Source organism: Mastigoproctus giganteus, chromosome 6, assembly GCF_048544385.1.
Source record: "Mastigoproctus giganteus isolate SK-2022 chromosome 6, ASM4854438v1, whole genome shotgun sequence".
In the NCBI taxonomy this organism is placed as follows: Eukaryota; Metazoa; Arthropoda; class Arachnida; order Uropygi; family Thelyphonidae; genus Mastigoproctus; species Mastigoproctus giganteus.
Window position 1 is genome coordinate 219,566,824 of NC_143580.1, and position 19,056 is coordinate 219,585,879.

Genomic DNA, 19,056 nt, shown 5'->3' on the forward strand with positions numbered 1-19,056 from the left:
TTGGTAGGGACCAAAGATGACAAGGTAACACATCTAGTGAGATCATCAAAAGTGACAATATGAGGAAAGACTTTTTATATGTAGACTACAGATGTTGGTAATCAGGCACCTCAGCAGACACCTGATTTGAGATTTAAAGGGCAGTGAGAAGGGAGCAGCTCTCACTGCTCTTATACACCTCAATGGGGGCAGCATACTCTATCGTTATAACTGGTCATGGCAGAATCTCAAAGCAATGCAGGGCCATGTCAGTTTTTATTTTGTTGTTGTTGGACTAAACTCATTTGTTATTGTATCCCCCTGCTTTTAATCTTATGCTTGTTTTTTGTTTATGAACAAGTGATTGATAGAGGTCTCAATGTGCCTATTTTGTATTTTTATAGAACAGAGCAGGTTATTTTCTAATCATGGGGTTAGTGTGCAGTAACCTCACTATTGATCACTAGCATTTAAGTTGTCATTAAAAATAAAATTCTCTCATTTAAATAAATTTTTGCAAAATGAACTGAGTGTAGCGGTCACATTTTTTTGGTATATTTAGTGAAATTTTGTAGGATTGGTAAATACATATCAATTAGGTATGGATTCCCATTGCAAAAATTAATTAATGATTGTAATAACATTGTATTTACCAAAAAAGGGGGGTAGGCACATTTGATAGTGGGTCACTGGTAACTTTGCTAGTAACTTTTCTTCATGCTAATCATTATCCAAATGGTTTTCATTGTAGTAAGATAACAGCAAGCAAGAACAAAAAGATATTTCCAGTAGGGCAGAAGAGTGTTTGATTGAGGAAGTAATAAATTAACTATCCAGTTGCACATGCACTAGTATAATCAACTGCTGCGTTTTTAAATATCTAGTTAAATTCCTCATCATTAGATGATTTTATAATATATTCAGCAAAAGGTGTGATTATATGTAAGGTGGACAAATAGAAGAAAGAAGATATACTTCTGTGCATAGAAGTCAAACATTTAATGACTTTCCTGTGCAGTTTATTGAAATATTAAGAAGACTGTGTATTAATACTCTGAAGAAGTCTCCAGTCTCAATAGCATGGGGATATAAGTATATATTTACAGTTATATTTTCTTAATACATCATGGCAGAACAAATATTTATTTTCTCCTGATGCTAAGGGTTAATTCCATATTTCTCTGAATGTTGTAAATAATTTCATATATATATATATATATATTTTTTTTTTAAATCCATTTATGTTATCTCTCCCAAGCAGTAAGATATAACTGTATATATTTTTAATTTCTGTGTGCTATGCAAGACATCCTTAAGATGGGGGGGGGATCATTATGATGCCATCAGCTTCACATAAGGCTGATGGTATTGTAAGGATAGCATTACAGGAATTCGCTGAAGAAAGTCCCCCAAAACATCTTGAATAATCTGTAATTCTTTAAGAAATTAAAAGCAGATTACTCTCAATCAGGTTTAAGGGCACATTATTTCACCAGTCTCCAGTTCTTGATATACCTGTGTGCCAAGCTGCTATAAGAATGTTTAAGATAGCTGTTTTATCCTTAAAATTTTTTTCTGCATGTTGGATCATTTTTGGAACTTACATTTGATGCTTGAGTACTTAGTCAAGATGGTGGAAATTGGTGAAAGTAAAGATACTATAAAGACAGCCTGTGGTAGGTTTTTGTTATTGAGTTTTTTTTGAGTTCATATGATGATAAGTGAAAAGTTATTTTCAATCCTGTTTGTAATGGGAAGGATGTTTTTAGTAGTTAGGTCAATTATGGTTGGAAACTTCAATAATACCATTGTTTCAGGCAGTGTTCATAGTCTTCCCACCAGTAAACTCCAGGTTTTCATCTTGCAAGTAGACCATTTAGAATACAGCAGACCCTCATTATAACGCGGTTCGCTTTACACTGATTCGCTATAACACTTTTCTTATATTATAACCCGTATCTGACTATAATGCTATCACAGATCACTATAACGCTCTTTTACAGATTGCAATTTTGGCCTATTTAACAAAATCATTTCATTCGATGGAGTCTGTAGCTTGAAAATGAATAGCAAAACAGCATTAAAACGTTTCCCATGCAGACTTGAGAAATTTTTCCATGCTCAGTGAAATTTTCTCACATGCTAATTTAATTTCAGTACAGTGACTTGTTATGTAGTTCCGAGATCAACATTTTAAAAAATGATCAAGTATATTGCTTGTAATATTTGTGTTATATGCATTTATCCGAAGTCTAGTCATCACTCAGTACAGTATTAGACATCGTGCACAACGGACAGTTTACTCGAACATTGTATCATGATTAATGCAACCAACGCAGTTACATTTTCGAAGAGTTAATAATGGTGGATAAGAATGAAAAAGCAACGTCTGGATGCAGTATGAAGACTCTAAATGTAAGAAAAAGACTGAATTTGAAAATTAAATTAGATGTTTTGAAACGAATCAATTCTGGTCAACAACAAGTGGATGTATGCCGTAATTTAGGACCGGCAAGTTTAAATGTAAGAACAATTATAAAAAAATAAAGAATTAATTTTAGCAGCAGGAAAGAGCTGTTCCACTGCAAGCAACTAGGGCTAGGCCAGCTATTAGGATTGAAATGGAGACTTTTAAATAATTTTATTGAAGATAATATCCAATGCAGAATTCAGTTAAGTTAAATATTATATATATATATATATATATATATATATATATATATATATATAGAGAGAGAGAGAGAGATTGATTGATTAGCCTATATGATGATCTGAGGAAAACTCAAAAAAAAAAAAATGTGGAACCATTTAAAACTAGTAAGGGCTGGTTGAACAGATTTAAAATTCAGGGAGAAGCTGCAAGTGCAGATCAAGGAGCCAAAACTTTCAAAAAAGAACTTATTAAAATTATTGAAGAGGAGTATTATGTGTTATACTTCTCAACAAGTTTTTAACATAGATGGAGCAGGACTTTTTTGGAAATGAATGCCTAAAAGAAGCTTCATATTGAAAGAAGAAAAAACACGACAAGTTTCAATGCAGCAAAAGATTGGTTGACTTTGTTGTTGGATGGTAACGCTTCAGGGGATTTAAAATTAAAACCCCTTTTAGTTCGCCAGGAAGTGGGCCAAAATCGACACATTTTTCATGATTAAATTCGTCAATTAAATTAAATCAATTTAGATAAATTAAATTCATGATTTTAATTGGAATTTTAAGTTTAATTTTGATACACAAGTAGCTACCACATACGTATTATATACGTATGTAATGCAGAATATTTTATATGTACAAATATTTGAATATTAAATATTTTGACCGACATTTGTGCATCTTTTCACTACTGTTTATTATTGATTAGGAAATATCCTATGGCACAGACCGCAACTCACAAAAACATATGTTACCTGCTGGGAATGCGGCGCTCGCTTAGTGCAGATTCACTTAGTGCTCTGTTTTTCCAGAACGAATTATCAGCATTAAGCAGAGGTCACCTGTATATGTAATTTGTAGATATAATACATCAATGTATGATGATGTAGGTTGTTATATGCTAGAATTCTGTTGTTCAATGTTCACTGCATTGATATAAAACAGTATAAACACTGAAGGAGTTTATGCACGGGTAATGTACACACAATTTCTACCAACAAGGTAGTTTTAATGCATTGTTTCTCATATTGTGAATACCTTCACAACGAGTGGCTGAGGTATTGCACTGCTTTGAATAAGTAACACTTCACCAGTGAAGAAAACTAATTTTACTTATTCTCGGCAGATACCATCACCCAGATGGCACCATTTTCGGAACTTGTTGGCCTACTCATCGGTGGGTGAGCAGTTGCACTGTTGTTGCAAATAGTGACAACCCAGTTATGAAGTATAACTCCACAATATGAGAGATGCCTGATGGTGTGCATGGTTTAATCTAAAAAATATTTCTTGGCTAAATGCCTAAGAGTATGAAGCAGTTTGTTTATGCATGTGTAATGCATACACACATCATTTCTACTACCAAGGTAGTTTTAATGCATCGTGTGGAGTTCTGCTTCATAACTGGGTTTTCGCTATTGCAACAACAGGGTACCTGCCCACTCACCAATGAGTAAGCCAACAAGCTTCGAAATGGTGGTATGGGTGGTGGTATCCGTCGAGAATAAGTAACATTCATCTTCTCCGCTGGTGAAGTGTTACTTATTTAAAGCAGTGCAATACCGTGACCACTTGTGAAGGTATTCACAATATGAGGTACAATTAAAATGATGCATTAAAACTACCTTGGTAGTAGAAATGATGTGTGTGCATTACCCATGCATAAACAAACTCCTTCATATTCTTAGGCATTTAGCCAAGAAATTTTTTAAAGTATAAACCCTATTTGATATTGCTTTGTGCAGTTTGTAGGGGTATAAGTAGTGGCATATGTTGCAAAGAAACAATCTTTAAAAACATGTTTTTATTAACTATATAAACTGTATATATAAAAAAAGAAATAAAAGAGGTGAAAGACTTATGGAATTTGCAGAATCTCAAATTTGCAGGACTGTCAGTAATGAACACTTTTTTTCAAGAAAAGGGTGAACAGAAAGTGGACATGGAAGAGTCCAAATGGATTAACAACTAATTAAATTGACTTCATCCTCACTAACAGAAGATATATTGTGAATGATGTTACCATCCTGAATAAGGTAAATGTTGGAAGTGATCACAGAATGGTAAGATGTACACTTGATATAGATGTAGGAAAGGAAAGGAAAAAACTGACTTGAGTAAATAATACAAAGGTCTTTGAGATAACAGAAGAGGAGAAAAAGCAGTATGTACTGGAACTTAAGAACAAGTTTGAGCTTCTGCAGACTGCTCAGGACCAAGATATCGACGAGGAATATTACAACTTTCTGAAAGTGATAAAGTCCAAGAAACCTATAGGGAAAAAGAAATCCAAAGAAGAAAAAATTAGTCAAGAAACACTTGTCATGATGAACCGAAGACGATAAACGAAGAGCAAGAAAAACACTGACAGGGAGAAAATTGAGTATACTGAGTTATGCAAAGCCATTAGAAAGAGACTCAGAGAGGACATAAGATTTAACACAAGAAAAGTAGAACAAGCATTAAGGGAAAACAAAGGATTTAAATCAGCAGCCATGAGCAGTAATACAGAAAGACAAATGATACTGAAACTGAAGAATAGGGATGGTGTACTTATAAACAGCAGAGAAGGCATAATTCAAATAGCAGAAGACTACTATAGAGAATTATACAAGGAGCGAGGGAATGATGCCAGCAGTGGGGAAGATGGATTGCAAAGTAGCAACACATATGACATACCCGATATTCTTTCTGATGAGGTAGAACATGCACTGAAGAAAATGAAGAATCAGAAAGCCCTGGGGGAAGATGAAGTTACTGTAGAGTTGTTAAAATTGGGAGGAAGAGACATAACACAAAAACTGGCAAGGCTCTTCACAAAGTGCATTAGAAAAGGTGTGACGCCTAAGCAGTGGAATAATGCAATCATGGTTTTGCTTCATAAGAAAGGAGATAAATCAGAAATTGGAAATTATAGACCAATTAGCTTGTTATCCCACATCTACAAGTTGTTCACAAGGGTCATTACTAACAGATTAGAAACAATACTTGATGAGAATCACCGAAAGAGCAAGCTGGCTTTAGGACAGGATTCTCAACTATGGATCACCTTCACATAATATCACAGCTAATGGAGAAAGCAAATGAATATAAAACAACATTATGCCTGGCATTTGTGGATTATGAAAAGGCATTTAACTCCATACAGCATAAGGCAATATTTCGGGCACTGGAAAGACGAGGCATAGATACCCCATATATTATGATTTTGAAGAAAATATATGAGAGTGCTACCTCCTTTATTAGACTAGACAAAGACAGTAGGAAATTTAAAATCGAGAAAGGAGTTCGACAAGGAGACATATCTCCGAAGCTGTTTACTGCTGCCCTTGAGGAAGCTTTCAGAAGATTAGACTGGTCGCAGAAAGGCGTCAATGTGAACGGAGAGTACCTAAACCATTTACGATTTGCAGATGACGTTGTGGTCATAAGCCACGATCCCAAAGAATTAGAGGAAAATCTTAATCAGTTATGCACAGTTAGTAAGGATTTTGGACTAAAGATGAATATGGCTAAAACAAAAGTAATGATGAACAAGTATGCCACAGAAAGGGAAATAATGATTGAGGGAGCAGTAATTGAAAATGTGGAGTCATACTTATCTGGGACAAGTTATTAGCTGTAATAATGATAAATGGCTGGAAGTCAAGAGAAGAATAAATTTTGGATGGATAGCATTCAGAAAATATAGTCACATACTGAAGAACAATATCCCAGTTTGTCTGAAACGTAAAATAATGAACCAATGTATACTCCCCACCATGACTTATGGAAGTGAAACTTGGGCACTCACCAAAAGAATGGAAGAGAAGCTGAGAACTACACAGCGAAGAATGGAACGAATTATATTGGGAATCAGACTGTTAGATAAGAAGAGAAACACATGGATTAGGTAGCAAACTCAAGTAAAGGACATTCTTATCAAAACTAAAGAACTAAAATGGTCTTGGGCAGGACACATAGCTCGAAGACATGATGACAGATGGACTAAGAAAATAACAGAATGGTACCCAGGAGGAGCTAGAAGAAAACCTGGAAGACAAAGGTGGAGATGGATAGATGAAATTCATGAGTTTGTGGATAGTAAATGGATGACCAGTGCTCAAAACAGAAGGAACTGGAAAGTTGCTGGACAGGCCTTCATCCTTCAGTGGATTGAAAATGGCTGATGATGATGATATTAAATTCTAATTCAGAAATTAGAATTTCTGAATTAGAATTTAATTCAGAAAGCTATTTTTAGATTACTGTTATGAACTGTTTAATACGCAAATTCCTTTTAGTTTTAATGTCATTTTTGTTATTTTCTCTTCCTTTTCCATAATAGGTTACAGCATGTTGTTGTCTCTTCTTAGCCGGTAAAGTTGAAGAAACACCAAAAAAATGTAAAGATATTATAAAGACAGCCCGTGGTCTCCTCACAGATAAACAGTTTGAACAGTTTGGGGATGATCCTAAGGTTTGTTCATTTTGCATTTCTTATGAGTCATCACTGGAAATTATTGATATTTGTATAGATCCATCATTTAATTTTAATTATACAACCCACATCAAGGCATTACTTTTTGTTCTTTTTTTATTTTTAAACCTAACTTATGCAGATACAAGAAGCGTCCAAGCAGGAGTGAACTCCAACATCTCAGCTAGACTTGTTGGAAAACGTACGAGGATCCTTAACCCAGTGTCTTCATTTTCTCATGGTGTAACTTGTTAATAAGAAGCATGTAATGTTATTGAATGAACATGGATGGGCTGCCACTGTGGGATATCATTGGTATTTGTGGTTGACTCTGTGCTCTTTTTCAACATTTTTATCTGTTTAAGAAACAGATGAAAATGTCCAAAAAGGGCATGGATGGTATTTGTGGTATGAAGAATATGGAAGGATTGTGGAATATCAAGTCTGTGCACCCTTCTAGGAAGCACAGTGGTCATAATCAGTCTTTCCATACCATGAGGAAATCAGCTTTGTTCTCCATCAGTGATGCACCTTTGTGGTAGCCTAGTTGATATAATCATGCTCCCCCACAGTGGGTGGAAAAGGCTTGGGTTCAAATTCTGTCAATGATGCAAGGAGTTATGGGTTTTTTCACAATGTGGCCGAGTTAGTTGGTTTCAGGCGAGGGTTGCATGGTTTTTTACACACACACACACACACACACAAAACGTGTGCAAAACTTAAGGACCAACACAGTTTATAAAGGTTACAACCACAAAATCTTTACTTAACGTACTCTTTACTGATGAGAGTAGATTCAGTCTCAGCAGCAGCGATTCTGGATGTCAGCTAATCTGGCGACAGGTTGGCATACAGAACCCCCCCCCCACAAACATCACTGAAAGAGATTGATATGACGGACGAGGTGTTCTTGTCTGGGGTGTCGTTATCTTGGATGGACGTACACAACTCAAGATACTGGAAGGCTGTACTGTAACCGGTGCATGCTACTGTACTGAGATGATCCTTTCCCATGTGTGTCTGTTCCGAGGTGCCATTGGCCCTGAGTTTGTTTATGGATGATAATGCCATGCCCCATCGCACTGCAGCTGTTGATATGCTTTTGGAAAGTGAGGATATTGTTCGTATGGATTGACCTGCCCGTTTTATTGATCTAAATCCTATCAAACACATATGGGATGCTCTGGGGAGATGCCTAGCGGCACGTCCACACCCACCAGAAAATCTTCACCAGCTGAAGATGGCGCTGACGAGGAATGGATGATGTTACTGCAAGAACTTATCAACAACATTGTTCTAAGTATGGACAGGCAGTGCAAAGCCTGCATCACCATTAGGGGTGGTCATATCTCCTACTGAGGACCACCTCTTCCCTTTGTTCCATCTTTGGCAGTGATGCATCTGTATCATGGCAGCCAGCGCTATGTTGCCATTTTTGAATAAAGTCCCTCTGTACCGTTTTGTTTCTGTTGTGTGAATGTTGTTTCTGTACGTTACGAGGTTCCTTTGGTATGCTTTTTCCATATCCAGGCCACTCCTATGAGAAACTACAGGTGAAAACCTGACTGGTCTTTAAATTTTGCACACCTGTGTGTGTGTGTGTGTGTGTGTGTGTGTGTGTGTGTGTGTGTGTGTGTGTGTGTGTGTGTGTGTGTGTGTGTGTGTGTAAGTTTGTATTAGTATATTGAATAAAGTAAGCATAAATGGATGTGAAAGTTAAAGTGCCAGTAACTAGAAGGGTGAGGATAGTTGAAAAAGTGTAGTAGATATGTGAAAGAATGTTAATATCCTAAAAGTTAAGATGAATTAAGAAAATTATGGGCTAAATTACTAAGTCAATAGAAGATTGGAGAACTGTAAAGAAAAATTAGTATGGCAAAATACCAAAAAAAAAAAAATTGGACATAAAAAAATAAAAACAGGTGGTATAGCTGTCATCAAATAATGGGGGGGGAAACATATTTAGGTAACTGTCAAATATAGGTAAGGCAAAAGTGACCGATCTGATGTCAGCTGCAAAAAATATTGATACATGATCGTGTATAGTAACGTGGTTCCTGATACATGATCAGGTGTAGTCCTCTGAGGTAATACCTGAACATATATCAGTATTTTTTGCAGCTGAAATCAGATTAGGCACTTTTTCCTTACCTATATTTGACCATTACCTAAATACATATCCCCCCATATCTGATGACAACTGTACCACTGTCTATTTTTTTTTTTTTTTTTTGTTTTATTGGTATTTTGCTATACTAATTTTTCTTTACAGTTCTTCAACCTTCTATTGGCTTAGTAATTTTCTTAATTCATCATAACTTTTAGGATATTAACATATTCACCTTTCACATATCCACTACACTTCTTTTTCAACTATCCTCACCCTTATAGTTATTGGCACTTTGTGTAACTTTCACATCCATTTATGCATACTTTATTCAATATATTAATACAAACTTATATATACTCTTGCATCCTTTATTGCTGCTTTGTGCTTTTAGGTGCATCTGTCATACCTGACTCATTAATCCTTTCATTTACTGAAATGATTTCATCAACTGAATACATTTTTATCTTATGTAACTTTTTAAACATTACCTTTAAAAGGGTTTACACACACACATGTGTATATATATGGTGGCACATGGTTTGTCACTGATGCACCTAATAACCTATAATGATAAGAAGTCAGTGATGTGATGAACTAGTATTTTCTACATAATTTGGACAAGTTAGTTGGTCTTGGCAAGGGCAGCATGGATTTTGTCCTCCATAAAGTGGCCATCACTAGCAGGCTAAAAGTCTAATATTGCAGGGTGTAGTAGATCTCATACAAAATTCAGGTGCTTCCTGAATGACATTCTACTTTCCAATGGACTCAGTCCATGCCAACAAAACATTCCCTTTACCATGACATTGCCTCCAGATGCTTGGGGTGCCTTAACAAAGCAAGCAGGGTCCATTGCTTTGTGAGGTTCTCACTACATTCTCTGTCTACCATCAATGAAAACTACCATCAATGAAAAACAGTGTATTGTGATTCTACTGACCTCGTGACTTTCTTCCATTGTTCCGCTGTCCAATCGCAGCATCCTTGGCACCACTGTGTGAGCGGAATTTTTCTGTTTTTCTCTGAACCAAGTGGCTTCCATATAGGCAGGTGACTGCTGATAACCAATTTCTTCAATTGCCTTATTTAAACTTGTACCCTGCACATGGTAAAGGTTGAAATAGGACAGTTCTGGCCTTGGTTGAATTCAGATGTTACATGCTGCACACTGGATACCCTATTTTTCTGTACAATCCCTGCTCCTTGGAACACGATGGCTTCACTCTCAAAGTATTGTTTTTCTGTCACATTTATGTCTTAGAGATGTGGAAGAACCACTTGCTTTCCAGTCATTAAAAATCTTTGAGATGGATACTTTTGAGAAGACAGTTATGTCTTGTTTCCTGAATCTTGGCTCCTGCTTCATGTGCACCCACAATAAGAGACTTTTTCAAAGTCTGATTGATTGCATGTTTCCCCCATTCTGGCAGATAACTGCAGTCAAACAGCCTGTGCAGTCTCAAAGCAACACATGTCATCACACCATGTCACAGTTTTCTTTGAATCTATTTGCATTTCTTTTATCTGTGACTCTCTTAATACAAAAGTTTATTTTTTTGGCCAGTTTGTCTATTTACTGAATGTGTGCATGCTTAGCATGCATTTATGAAAATATAATTCAGCATATTAAATTGAGTAGTATTAATGAGTGCCCATTTGGATAGTGAAGGTAAATGGCACTTATTAATACTACTCAGTTTACTGCTTTATCTACCCAAACACCTTAAAACTATAATAAAATAGTGAATATGGTAGCACTATTTCATTTAGGTTTTAAGATGTTTGGGTAGATAAACCTTTATGTATAAAGTTTTTTTTTCCTAATACACAGTTTTGTTTTTTAGGAAGAAGTTATGACTTTGGAAAGGATATTACTTCAGACAATTAAATTTGATCTTCAAGTTGATCATCCATATGGCTACTTATTAAAATATGCAAAATGCCTAAGAGGTGAGTGATGAGTGGAGCCTCTTTAATTGCAATGTTTTTAGTTAATATATATTTTTCAGATGCATTTTAATTTTGAATTATATCTTGCTAATTTGCAGAAATATATTATTAGTATAAAGGTTTGTGAGAATATACTGGATATTCCAGGTTCCACTAAATATTTTGATTGCACTCTTGCAGTTATTGCTCTTTATTGAAATTTTAATTAGGCTAATTGTGGCACAAGTAATAGCAGCAAAAGACAGGACACTTAAGTTTTGTAGTAGATCACGACTGTGATCTGATATGCAATGAACTTCCTGCAAATAGATTGTATAGTTTTAGGAATAAGTTTTTTTCTTTATATAGAAATTTGTGTTATGAATATATTAAAAATCAGTAAATTTACAAGGTTTGATCATCGTAGTTTTTTGCTGCAAGTGATAATGGGCCAGTAAATCAGAATGTCTTGTAATGGGGGATTTTAACTTTCCAGATATTGACTGGAACTGTGGGTTGGTCACTCGCACACTAGCAAGACTTGTGGATTTATTGGAGAATTATTTTCTACAGCAACATGTTCGAGGGAAAACCAGAGGGAGTAATACTCTTGATCTGATTATCAGCAGTGATTATTCATGCATTAAGAATTTGCAGATAAAAGAACCACTAGGTGACAGTGATAACAGTGTACTGATGTGGGATTTACTTAAAGATGTAACTACCATCAAGGGTAAAGGGAAGAGTTTTTGCTTTTGTAAAGGTGACTACAGTGGTCTCAGTCAGTTTTTTTTAAATTCAGTACATTTTAAATTTTAACATCAAGCCTTCAAGGAATAAGTCTTGGAAGCTACTAGGGTTTTCATACCAACTAAGAAATACTGTTCAAGATTTAGACCTAAATGGATGTCAGATGAATTAATGAGGCTTGTTGCAGAGAAGAAAAATGCATGGGAAGAAGTTTGCATATAAATTATCAGGCGACGCAGAAGCCTATGGTAGATATAAGCTAGTCTGTAATCAATTCACAAAGGAGGTTAGGCAAGCAATGGCTGATTACGAGACATCCTTGGAAAAGGATGTAAAGTAAAACAACAAAGACTTCTTTACTTATGTAAACTGTAGAAGGAAGGGGATGAATCAAATTGGTCCACTTGATATTGTTGGTTCGGCTGTTGATGATCCTGCTCAGATAGCTGACAAACTGAATGAGTATTTTGCATCTACATTTGCACATGAGGAATTCTATAAGGAACGGGAGGACAAAAGTTTACTAAGCTCTAACAGTGAGCTAAATGATTTTGTAATAACTGAGAGTAAAGTGGAGGAGAAATTGTTGAAGTTAAACATAAAAAAAGGCACCTGGGGTGGATGGAATGTATCTAGTTATATTGAAGGAGGCAGTGAGGGAAGTAATCAAACCCTTAGCCATAATTATGAGAGCATCCTTAGATTCAGGGTAAGTCCCCATGGACTGGATATGTGCAATGTATCCCCAATTCACAAAGGGGTCTCAAAGGGTGATGCAAATAATTATAGACCTGTTAGTTTAACTTTTCCGGGGAAAATAATGGATGCACTGGTTAAAGAAGTGTTGCAGGATCTTCTAGACAAGACTGCAGTAATAGTTCAGACACAGCATGCATTTGTTAAGGGGAGTTCTTCTCTGACAAATTTGATTGGATACTACAATGTGGTCAGAAAGGAACTGGATGCAAAATATAATTTTTGATATTATATAAAGGCAGTTCTCGCTTTACGAGTTCTCGGGTTTACGAGTTTTTTCCCCAAGTATCAAGTATCAACAAAATCGAAAATATGAACATTAATTGCAAAAAATGAATGTTAAACATTCATGGTTTGCATTTCAAACCATGTGCATAGCTATACAATACCGTATTCTGCTTTATGATATTAATCCGTTCCAGAGACACCATCATATCGTTCACATCGTAATGTGAACCCAATAACACAGTTTTTTTTGGTAATTCGTTCCACACCTCAGAAGTTGAAATTTTCGCTATATAATTCTCTAAAAGGTCGTTTTTATATTGCGAATTGTATTAGTTACCAATTCAAATCATTAAAATGCACTACACTTTCATCGTTATCATATGTTCCATTATAAGAATCGATTTTGAAACGCCTTTGTGATATTTTTCTAAAGCACATTTCTGGAGGTCACGACCATAAAACAATAAAAGCAATTTGCACTTCCGGTTTATTGGGTTTTTCTGTTACTGCAAGCAATTATAAACGGGTAGTAAACTCTTATCTTCTAGCATTTGCGAAAATACTGATAGCTGGAATTGTGTGTGTGTTTTTTTTTTTTTTTAACGTTATTATGGTGAAACGTGTTTCCCTTTTACTGAAATCTTCAATCGTATAAAAAACATAAATAAATTTTCAGAATTTTCTCTTTATTCCTTTTTTTAAGCTTCGTAAACTTGTTGCTCCACGCGAATCATGTTAGTTGCAATTTGTGTGTGCCGTTAAAAAATGCTTATGCATGCGATTGTGAAATATATAATTAAAAGAGGTTATCTTGGAAATATTTCTGAAGAAGACAACCCTTGTGCAACAAACCAACGAGTGCCGAGCCAATGAGTGATCAACGAGTGTGCATTTAGTCGATAATGATGAAGAAGAAACATTCTTTAACATTTATAAGTCGTAAATAATTTCTTTATTATTATAATTTGCTTTGATTTTACAGGCTACATTTTCATTTCTATTAATAAATCAACCATGGTTTAAATATAAACTGATTAGCTAACTAATTTCATTGTTGAGAATGTAATCCCTGTTTTTAATCTTATGTCTATGTGTAATAAATTCCAACTTTACGAGCATGCACTAGGAATGAATTAACTCGTAAAGTCGAGAAGTACCTGTACTTGGATTTTAGGAAAGCTTTTGATACCGCTACACATGGAAGACTGCTGTACAAATTGGAATGGTATGGCATTAAGGGCAAGTTGCTACAATGGATAAAGGGATGGTTGAGTGGGAAATGACAGAGTGGTAATCAATGAACACTGTTCTTCTTGGACTAACATTATTAGTGGAGTCCCCTTTGCTCCTTTTTTCTATTAATTCTTAACTTTCATAATTCTAGATGAAATTATTTCTTTAGCAACTGTTTTGCTTTCTTCCAATTTTATACTGACTGAGATGATAAGACATGCAAATGATCTACCACAATTGATCATTCATCTACTATAATATAAGAATGTCTATCAGTCATCCAGCATTCTCTTCCCCCCTAGTAACCTAAGTATATTTTAAATCTTAGTTTTTCTGTAGTAACTTAATCATAATTCATTGATCCTTTCTCCAACCCATTTTTTTTTACAAATTATTTGTTTTCCCGTGGTTTGTCTTGGTATATAAGTTAAATTTATTTATCGTGTATAAAATATATTAGGAACAACAATATTTGTATTCAAACAGAGTTGGGTGGGTGAGTGAGTGAATTTGTTGGTTGTATATAGCAATATCAGTAACTAGTTTAGCTAATTGCATCTTTCCTTTAATCTTTCTGTTCGAGTACAAACATAGTATTTCAAAATATTAATTCTTGTTTTTAGGAGAAAAAACAAAGCTCCAAAAAATGGTACAGATGGCATGGACATTTATTAATGACAGGTAAGAATTTTAATGCAAAATGTACTTGTTTTGTCTCTCTAACAATCTCTGGATGTTGAACTCTAACAAAGATCTCTTGAAAAAAATTATATATAGCAAGCATAGGTACTATGTTTACACAGGCAGAGTTATGTTAGTTTCAATTCCCCAATTCCCACCCCCCTTGAAAGAATGCAAGAGAAACTTTTAGATGTTTTTGCACACTCTCAACAGAAAGAGTAAAGATAAGTATTGCTGTGATTGGTGACAGTTCTTTTTTTTTTAATCAGCTTTAGCATTTGTAAAAGAGTGCTCTTTACAGTTCGTTGTCAAGATGGTAGTTTCCATCCTACCAAATATGGAGGATGCAGAAAGGTCAGGGAATGACCACCGAATATGGCCTTAGCTGCTAATGCTCCTAAAAACCAAATAACAAACAAACAAACAGTTTACATCCTTTGGAAAATTGCTAGTCAGCTTGTCAGATTATTTGGGTGTTTAGCATGTTTGCCAATTTTTTTTTTTTTAATTAATTTCTGTTATTCCTACATACAAATGCAGGAATGACAGGAATTCATCAGCCAATGCATTTTTTAGATCTGTTGGATATGCAGAAACAAATTTTAGATTTCAAAATATAAGAGCAATGAAGCTCAATCCTTCCTACTTAAGTTACTATTTGAAAAATATAAAGAACTGCTCATACCTTATGATAGGAAATTCCAACTGCCTGATGTTCACATCAAATTAATCCGATTAATACATTATATTATATAAAAAAGGTCTAAGTATATTAACGCGATTTTGCTATTAAAAAGTATAGTTAATATATATGGGTTTGTTAAAAACTAATCTTGTATTCAATTTCCATCATTTACTTACTGCCAGAAGGAAGAGCAAAGTGCAGCTGATTTACGTCAATTCACCTAAAACTAAACCAACCAGCAATAACATACCAGAAACAGAAGACAGTTGTCAAAATATCTTAAAATATTTTGGACTAAACTTCTTAATAATGGACTAAGTTATTTTGGTATTATCCGTGCTCACAGGAAGAAAAGAGACTAACTTAACAATATCCAATATCCACTCTCTTATAAATCAAGATTCAATTAAAATTAGTGCTCCATGGCAAGATAATTTTGTCAACCAATGTAAACAGTGCTATTTACACATGTGCGTTAAGGTCCATGAGTCCGAAATAGTGTATGGTCTATGTACATTTATAGAATTAGGGTTTAATTTCATTTTGAGTGTTTCGGCTATTGAGCTTTGTATATTTGTGTTGTATATTAATTATTCTTTCCTCATTAAAAAGAAAAAACATGGTTCTCATGGATGGCATGAAAGGAAAGTTCAGATGCACTTGTCCTTTTTGCCCTCACCGATGCCTGGTGTTGATGAATATGCATCGATAGATAATTTTGGGTAGAACCAGTGTAAAAAGAGTTGCATTCCTCTCATGCAATGTTATAGACTGGTTGGTATGTTCCATACTAACGGTTGTAGTTGTCTTCCTCATCTTCATTACTGTGTTGAGTTTACTTATGGGCTGTGCAACAATTTTAAATTCCGTGTTTTTAAAAATATTAATAATTTTTTTTTTTTATGAAATCCCCAAACATGAAAGGTATTAAAACCTATAGTACTTAGTACTGTGCATGGGTTGAAGGAGAAGTATGGGGGAGGGGGATGCCGGAAACTTTGCTCTAGATACTGAACATGGGTCTTTGCTCTGGGGACGAAACACCACTTCAAGCCTGCAATAAGCAGAGTTGTGGTATTGCACCGGTTGATGAGTCATCTTTATACCACTGTTGTACATAGGGAACTTTAATAAAGTATTTTTGTGTAGTGTTCTTACTAACTGAAACCGATTCTAATTTTTGTTTCACCTGACGTTGAATATGCTCAATTATACCTAATGTATATCCCCTGTTCAAAATTCTTGTAGAGAGTTCCCTAAGTTCATCATTAAGAGATTCCTGTGTCGAACTATATCTGTATGCATTGTAAAACTGATTGAAAATGATATTTATTTTATAAGTAAAAGGGTGATAACTCGAATAATGTAACAATTTTCCTGTGTTTGTTGGTTTGTGGTATATTTTAAAATGTATGTTATCATTGACTCTTGTTAAAGTAAAGTTAAGAAAATTTATAGATTTCTTTCCCGGTTTCTCCTCTAAAGCGAATTTTAGTCTTGTTTGAATTTTGTTTAAAGACCTCATGAGATTAATTACAATATCTTTATGAGAAATAACCAGGATATCGTCTGAGTACCTACCATAAAATGTTAAACTGGTAATATACGGATTTAAATATACCAGTTCAATATTGTTAAGGTAAATTTCCGTGAAAAGGCCATTCAAGCTAAGTCCTATCGAAAGTCCAAAAATTTGTCTGTAGATGTTCGATTGAAAATGAATGTAATTGGCTTGAATGAGGAATCTGATTAAATGAAATATGTTTTTTGGTAACTTGGTTTTATTCAACATTATGGAATCACTATTAATCAAATCCCATAATGTATCGAGCAAATAATTAACATCTACATTAGTATATAATGAGACAACATCTAGGGAAAACAAGTTATCATCATTATCTAATTTTTTGTCTTTTAATTTATTAAAAAGTGAATCTGAATTTTTTTATCCTGAATTTTAATATAAGACAAAGGTTCTTTATATTTTTCAAGCAGAAACAAATTGATTGGCTTTCAACAAATTTCCTTTGTGGACACTGATCTAGTTTATCTACAAGAAAAGTGAACTGGATATTCAATTTGGTATGTGCGTCTTGCTATTTTTCTATCTCCACAATAAAGTTGATTCATCTAAAAGATATTTCTTGGCTAAATTCCTAAGAGTGTGACGGAGTTTATTTATGCATGGGTAATGCACACACATCATTTATACTACCAAGGTAGTTTTAATGCATCATTTTAATTATATTTCATGTTGTGAATACCTTCACAACATGAAATATAATTAAAACGATGCACTACCTCAAATAACTAATACTTCACTTATGGAGAAGACTAATATTACTTATTCTCGGCGGATACCACCACCCAGTTGGCACCATTTCAAAGCTAATTGGCTTCTCATCGGCGGGTAGAAAATGAGAAGGAATGAACAATACACTAGAGGGAATTAAAGAAATATATACAATGCGGCATGACAGGCTTGAGAGTGGTAAATATTACAAAATGACAGTAAATAATGTTCTTGAAGAATAGTAAGAGGTGGTTCAGAAGGAAAGGTCACTATTACTATTTAAGGTGGATGAGGAGGCAGTCTCTTCAATAATCCATTTCAATATGCCTTGTTGTTCAGAAATTTCTGAAAATCTAATTTTTTGATAAATAATAGATTCTGGAATGGGAGGAATCTGTCATAAAGGTGTTTTTTTTTTTTTTTTTTTGCTGTGAATGACAGCATGTAACTAAGATTATATCACCATCTCTATCAAGTCTGGGCGATCTACACAGATGCCGGGTTTAGTGGTATCTCTGAATGTTTTTATTGTAACTCGTCTGTGTTAATGAATCAAGTGCAGGAGCAGTTAGGTTAATTAATGGGTCATTAATTAACCTAACTGCCCTACTTTGAATGGAATCAGAAGCCTGAGAGAGATTTGGAGATGTGGGAACAGTATTCCATGGTAGGGCAGATCCGCAATTTCTACAGAGTGAGCAGCTGTTCGGAAGAAAAATAACAGAGCAAAAGGAAAAAACACAGGTTTTTTATATGCAGAGGAAGCAATATTTGTGATGTGCTTATGCCACCAAGAAATTAAAAGTCAGGCTATTCCCCAATGTGATCTTATCTAGAAATCTGAGTGTCATCAAAGATCAGCATAGGAGCAGAAGAAACCTTTTTGCAAGGATATAAGACAGGACTGAGTTTTAGAAGGATTGAAATCAATCACCAAGTTATCATTGCCCCACTGGAGAATTCCTGGAGATCAGCATTTAAGGAATTGGTAGTGGATATTGTTGAAGCTGTTTGTGCAGGGCAAGGTTTCTCAACTGAAAGTGGAATGCAATGTGCTATCATCAGAAAAACTATGGATAGGATTTCTGTTCAGTGGAAGAATTTCATTGAACAGAGGGTCATTAATATACATGAAGAAAAGAGTGGGAGAAGGAAATGAACCTTGGGGAATACCTGCATTAGTAGAGAAGTTAAAAGACAGTTGTCTACCATCAACTGTAGTGAGCGTTCAAAGAGAAAACTGGGTACCCAATTACAAATCACAGTTGGCAAACCATAAGAAAGATGGAAACTTATTTAGA

General features: G+C 34.8%; 1 protein-coding gene across 1 annotated transcript in view; it reads left to right on the forward strand.

Moving 5' to 3' along the window:
• Positions 1-19,056, forward strand: part of LOC150084999 (uncharacterized) — a 64,075-nt gene that overhangs the window by 25,677 nt on the left and 19,342 nt on the right. Inside the window, exons 4-6 of the mRNA XM_090376430.1 lie at positions 6,959-7,090; positions 11,045-11,150; positions 14,720-14,777. Coding sequence (XP_090232556.1) covers positions 6,959-7,090; positions 11,045-11,150; positions 14,720-14,777 — 296 coding nt within the window. The remainder of the gene's footprint in view (positions 1-6,958; positions 7,091-11,044; positions 11,151-14,719; positions 14,778-19,056) is intronic.